This window comes from Achroia grisella, unplaced genomic scaffold, assembly GCF_030625045.1.
Source record: "Achroia grisella isolate CSIRO2021 unplaced genomic scaffold, CSIRO_AGI_Agris_v1 utg1574, whole genome shotgun sequence".
Lineage (NCBI taxonomy): Eukaryota > Metazoa > Arthropoda > Insecta > Lepidoptera > Pyralidae > Achroia > Achroia grisella.
Window position 1 is genome coordinate 111,080 of NW_026712656.1, and position 6,030 is coordinate 117,109.

Sequence of the window (6,030 nt, forward strand, 5' to 3'; positions counted from 1 at the left end):
TCAAAGTTACAAGTACATATGTAATCGATCGATTTTAACAACTAACCATAGACAAGATTAATTTGTTTCATGTCAATATCGCTTGACAGCTGTATGTGGCAACAATAATACCTACTCTATCCAGTTTACCTAATCTGTGTCTTTCAGAAAAAAAGTGAAATAAAATGGCATTAGACTTCTAAGGTAGGGCTGACTTTCTGTCGAATTGTCAATATATAAATCTATTGAACTTAATTCCTTTTGTTTTTCTAGAAAAAAATTAAACCTATAGAAATGCACAGCGAACATAAAATATCGCATAAAGCAAGGAAACGCATTAAGGAGGTTAAAAGAAAAGCTCGCCCCGGTGAGTAGAAAACTTTTTAACTAAGTTCATTTTATGGTCGTTCTTTGATATTTTTCACATGATTACCGTTATAACACTATTTCATAGACATCATTCCTCCATTTAATTTGAATACATTAGTACATGGGTCTAAATATTAGCAAAGCATGACCTCGACAGTTCGGCACTGGGTAGTAACAGAACCAATTTTCTTTTATTATGTACTCTATACACTTTACAATTTACATACCAATGCCAAACTAATTTATTTCGTATAAGTGTCTACAAACAAACTAAAGAATAATTAAAAATTGCATGTCAATTTATAGATTTGTGAATCATAAAATATTGGCTAATGTTTATTATAACCTCCTACATTTCAACATTTTTATATTACGATCACATTATGTACAAAGAGCGATGTATGAATTATGTATATATTGTTTAAGAATGTTTGTAAATCAGTTGTCACTCTCATCACTCACACCTGGATCCTAATGAAAAGGACCTTGAAATATAAAACTCAAGTTCAATTATAGATTGTTCTGCTTAAAACTTCCCATGGGAATTCTTAGGTGTCATAATCTGTTGTAATACAAGAAGTATGGAATAAAAAGTTATGTATATCAGGCTAAAAATAATTAATCTTACATCTTATTGGTAGGACTCTTTCTTTCCTTAAGATTAGATATTGTAAATGAGTATATTATTTTTTCAGAATTAGCAGATAAGTATCAGTGGACAGCTTTAAAGTACGCAGGAAACTTTGAGGAATTTCTAAAATGTAATGATAATGTTGACAGAATAAGTGAGAATGAAGTGTCTCCTGAAGAATTTATACAGAGATATGAGAAAATATATAAACCTGTAGTTATAACGAATGTACAAACAAACTGGAAAGCAAATCACAAATGGACATTAGATAGACTTGCCAAAAAGTATCGTAACCAAAAATTCAAGTGCGGAGAAGACAATGAGGGTTATAGTGTTAAGATGAAAATGAAGTATTATGTAGAATACATGCGGACAACGACTGATGATAGTCCACTTTATATTTTTGATAGTAGTTTTGGGGAACATTTGAGAAGGAAGAAGCTTCTAGAAGATTATGAGGTTCCCAGATATTTTAGAGATGATTTGTTCAAATATTGCGGTGAAGAAAGAAGACCTCCATATCGTTGGTTTGTTATGGGACCCCAGCGTTCAGGGACTGGAATCCACATTGATCCATTAGGAACAAGTGCTTGGAATGCCTTGGTGTTCGGCCACAAGAGATGGTGTCTGTTTCCAACACAAACTCCAAGAGAACTCATTAAAGTGACAGGAGCAATGGGTGGAAAACAGAGGGATGAGGCAATTACATGGTTCAAACTCATTTATCCTAAAACTCAGATGGATTCTTGGCCAAAGGAATATAAACCGGTAATGTAATTTTACAGAAATGTAGTTTTACAATTGTGTATCTATTACACAATTAACTACAAATATAGACACAATCTTAATTGCCATGGGTATTAATTATCTCTATTGCTTTTTAAATTAGAAAGCTAATTATATTTAATTATTATTATTATTATACTTTTTAATTTTAGTTTTATCATATTGACATGTACTTTTTTACTTAGCTTACTTAACTCAAAATTTTTAAAAGAATAGTAATAAGGCCTTTGCCATAAGGCACTCTGTACTGCGGTATATGATATAGATAATGAAATTAATAATTAAACATAGAAAATTAAACTACTTAACGTATGTGCAAATAATAATAGTAAAAAAATATATATAATAATAATAAATTTATAGTAAATATAATAATATGAATGAACATGAATGTAACAAAAAAAAAAAAATAATGTTTAATAGTACAGAAATAAAGGCTTCTTTATGTTTATCTTAGTAAACTAAATAACTTTCTATTTTCTATTGAAAATATACTTAAATTGCTATTCCTTGTATGGAAGTGGAACTTCTTTTTTATAATTAACTACCTTGGTGGGCCAGTAGTAAAGCATACAGATTCTCATTCATTCAACAGTGCAAACATTCATATTCATGAGTATGATTGTTTTTATTTGTCTAGATGTTTTCTATGTTAATTATTGTTTGTCAATGGTTGCTTATTTACAGGTTGAAATACTTCAGAAGCCAGGCGAAACAGTATTCGTGCCAGGAGGCTGGTGGCATGTTGTTCTCAATCTGGATGACACTGTGGCTGTGACACAAAACTTTTGTAGTCGCACAAACTTCCCCGTAGTATGGCACAAGACCGTACGAGGGCGCCCTAAGTTGTCAAAGAAATGGATTAAAACCCTTGAAGCCAAAGAGTCTGATTTGTATAAAATTGCAAGTAGCATGGACCTATCTCAAACTACGGGTGTAGCTTCTGACAGTTCTTCCAACAGTAGCTCATCCAGCAGTGACAGTGAGAGCAGCTCCTCTGATAGCTCCAGTGAAGAGGACAGTGGTCAGGAAAGCATCTCGGCGCACAAAAAGAAGAAAAGAAGGAAAATGTGAGAACAAATCTCCATTTCATAGATAATTATAAACATGTGTACCAAGATTTATAATAAAAATGGATGATTCAATTTAATATAGTAAAACTGCCTCTTTTGTATTATTAGATATAAAAACTAATTTAAAATCATTTTTACAGTTGTTAAATTAGTGAAAACAATATTTCTTTTGTTATCTTACAACACAGTTCTTTGTGAAGAAATATAGTATTATTACGAACAAAATGTTTGTTTTCTTTTCGTAAATATATTGTTTCTGAATTTATGGATCCCCGCATTCTAGAATGGTGCGTTAAAAATAAATGGTGATTATATATAAATCAGTAAAAATATTATACTTGGTCTGTAATTTTTTTATACATATAATGCTAATCATGTCGCTTTGTAGAAATTGGTCCAAAACTTCTGCTAAAATATAACAACAATATGAAACGTTTGTATTGTATTATTATTTTAAACAAATCGATCGATTAAGAATTAATAAAGAAAATTCTCAACGATATTTTCAATTATGGCAATACTAACTTTAGTAAAATCTATTCTATATTCTTTATGGTTCGTAGTAGCCATTTGTTATCTTTCATAAAGTTCTAGTGAGATACTATCATACAAAATGTTGAAATCAGCGTCGGGTACATTAATTAACGTTTTCAAGCGATCCCTGCTCCCTGCGACCAGGGTCAGTGCAGTGATCCCGGCACGACTATCACACGACGGTCCAGTGGAATCCGACGAAGAGTTCGACTCCAGGTTAAGATTTTTACGTTATGTAACTGAAAATTGATAATAAATCTATTACCGGTTTACACCATATCCTTGTTTTCCGATTTAGTATAAAGAAAGGTGGAATTACTTCTATTTATGTTTTAATATATGCTGAAAATAGCATACTCTCATCTATCATACACAGATATCCTAGGTACCCTTATGCCTCGTGTACTCGGGCGATTCCTGGTTATCTTAGTTCTTGATTACTATTATAGATATCAAAACAATTATTTATAATACTGACCTAATATATTTTTTAATTTGTTCTTTAATCTAATTATATGCTGAGTATCGATTTTTCACTAGAACTATTACACTGGGTATATTAACCGATGTCCCTTTAATTAAATTCAGATATTGAAAAAAATAATCACATACTCTGTGCATATTTGAGTCTTTTCTATCCATCATAAAACTAACTGATTTCACGCGTACTGTTGTTTTCATTTGTATTTTATTGTTTTATATTTTAAGCAAAACTGTATTAATTAACTTAATATCAAACAAATTTAACGCAGGTGGTAAAATATTTTATTGATGTATAGAGAGGTGTATAAAGAAATGGTACTTCATTATTGACTAAGGTCAATACAGATTTTATAAATTCAGACAGGAATTAGTTTTGTTACAGTTTTTCATATAAATTGCGCACCAAACATGTAATTTACAACACACATTGAAATTGAGATGAAGTACTTAGGCTATTTAATTTTTTAAATAATTTTTATATAATTTTAAATAGTCTTGATTAATTTGTATCCAAGAGCTAGTAATAAAATAAATCATATAACAAGTAAATACTTGCACTTCATATAACAAGCAAATCATACGAAACAAATATTCCATATGATTTGCTGTCGTAATATATATCAATTGTTTTATAGTTTCTCTCTTGCTTTCCAGATATGAAGCATTCTTCAACAGAAAGGACATTGATGGTTGGGAAATCCGCAAAGGAATGAACGACCTTTGTGGTATGGATCTGGTACCCGACCCAAAGATCATCAAGTCCGCTCTGCATGCCTGCAGGCGGGTAAACGACTATGCGCTTGCTATTAGATTTATCGAAGCCTGCAAAGACAAATGCGGAGGCAAGGTGAATGAAATTTACCCATACCTCATCCAAGAAATCAAACCCACACTCACAGAGCTCGGCATTGATACACCCGAGGAACTTGGCTATGACAAACCAGAATTAGCTTTAGATAGTGTTTATGAAGTTTAAATTAGTTGAATGGATATCAAATGAAGCTGTAGAAAATTTGTATAATAGTTTTGTTGTCGACATTTATTTTACATTTAATTAATAATGTGAAGCAATCTTCAAGTATTCTTGGTCCACCATTCAATGCGACATGCTTTTGTTTATTGTATAAAATATTGGAGGAATAATATTGTTTTATTTATATGATATATTTTTTAAATGGATGATAATGGAATGTTGCACACATTTATGATAACGGTTTAGGCTGGCGGGCACCAGTGGAGGATAAGAGGATCATCAGTTATCCTAGTGTAACTGATTTGTTAAGAATTTATTATGATGGTTTCCAGGGGGAACCGCATAAAGAGCAACCTTATAAGGTAAATTGCTAGTGATGAGGTCAACATCCACATTACTATCGATACCCTTGACTCTTTAATGGGTGATACCATAATAGTGCACTCGCTTGCGCTAATGGTATACACTGGCCGGGCACTAGTGGAGGATGATAAGTGTGAGGTCAATCAATGAGCCGTAGTGACAAATCACCAGGGACTTATCACGATTTTGAAGAACCGCCTTGAGGTTAACCTGACGCTACAAGCCCCCATTACTAACAATTCTCTTCCCCCTCTATGTTGCTTATTTTTTATGCATTTATACATTGCGCAGATAAGCAATGTATTCCTATCAGCAAGTCACGGCAGCACATATTTTGTTATATCAGTAGAATAGAATAGAATAGAATAGAAAATCATTTATTCAAATAAAGTTACATTGAAGCACTTTTGAATAGTCATAACATTTTTTTTTCTAATCTACCGCTCATTCGGAATGCTGTCTCATCACAAGAAGAACAAGCAAGAAACTTGTGTGTTGCTCTTTTAAATAATGTATTCTTACTTACAATTTAAGTTTAAGTGTGTGAATACAAACCACCGATTAGCACTAATTCAATGAAATAATAAAATAGAAAAAACATTCAATATACGACAACTACAACAGTAGTGTTTAAACACAGATGTTTGCAAAATAAATTTCCTCAGCAAAGGACTGCATATGGAAAACGCTGATAACAAATCAAATCTAATACAGTGATATGATCTTTGGGCTTGTCATGTTAAATTCAAACGACCGAAGCACTGTTTCACTACCGTATATTCATAGATACATGTCTATGAATATACAATATTAGTTCGTTTCGATTGCAATATTTTAAA

General features: G+C 31.8%; 2 protein-coding genes across 2 annotated transcripts; both read left to right on the plus strand.

Annotated features, from left to right (window-relative positions):
- The first annotated feature begins 139 nt into the window (after positions 1 to 139).
- LOC131841191 (bifunctional arginine demethylase and lysyl-hydroxylase PSR) lies at positions 140 to 3,045 on the plus strand. Its single transcript, XM_059189456.1, has 3 exons — positions 140 to 346; positions 1,044 to 1,747; positions 2,453 to 3,045. Exons 1-3 carry the CDS (start codon positions 274 to 276, stop codon positions 2,837 to 2,839), a joined length of 1,164 nt encoding a protein of 387 aa, XP_059045439.1. The 5' UTR covers positions 140 to 273; the 3' UTR covers positions 2,840 to 3,045.
- Positions 3,046 to 3,391: 346 nt separating this feature from the next.
- LOC131841192 (cytochrome c oxidase subunit 5A, mitochondrial) lies at positions 3,392 to 4,848 on the plus strand. Its single transcript, XM_059189457.1, has 2 exons — positions 3,392 to 3,588; positions 4,510 to 4,848. The coding sequence occupies exons 1-2, from the start codon at positions 3,452 to 3,454 to the stop codon at positions 4,829 to 4,831; spliced, it is 459 nt and encodes a 152-aa protein (XP_059045440.1). The 5' UTR covers positions 3,392 to 3,451; the 3' UTR covers positions 4,832 to 4,848.
- The last annotated feature ends 1,182 nt before the right edge of the window (positions 4,849 to 6,030 follow it).

Excerpts from the sequence above, each read along its gene's own strand:
- LOC131841191 (XM_059189456.1), top strand. The coding sequence starts at position 274 with ATGCACAGCGAACATAAAATATCGCATAAAGCAAGGAAACGCATTAAG. Across the intron at positions 347-1,043 it reads TAAAAGAAAAGCTCGCCCCG|AATTAGCAGATAAGTATCAG; the intron begins GTGAGTAGAAAA and ends TTATTTTTTCAG. Across the intron at positions 1,748-2,452 it reads GGCCAAAGGAATATAAACCG|GTTGAAATACTTCAGAAGCC; the intron begins GTAATGTAATTT and ends GCTTATTTACAG.
- LOC131841192 (XM_059189457.1), top strand. The coding sequence starts at position 3,452 with ATGTTGAAATCAGCGTCGGGTACATTAATTAACGTTTTCAAGCGATCC. Across the intron at positions 3,589-4,509 it reads GACGAAGAGTTCGACTCCAG|ATATGAAGCATTCTTCAACA; the intron begins GTTAAGATTTTT and ends CTTGCTTTCCAG.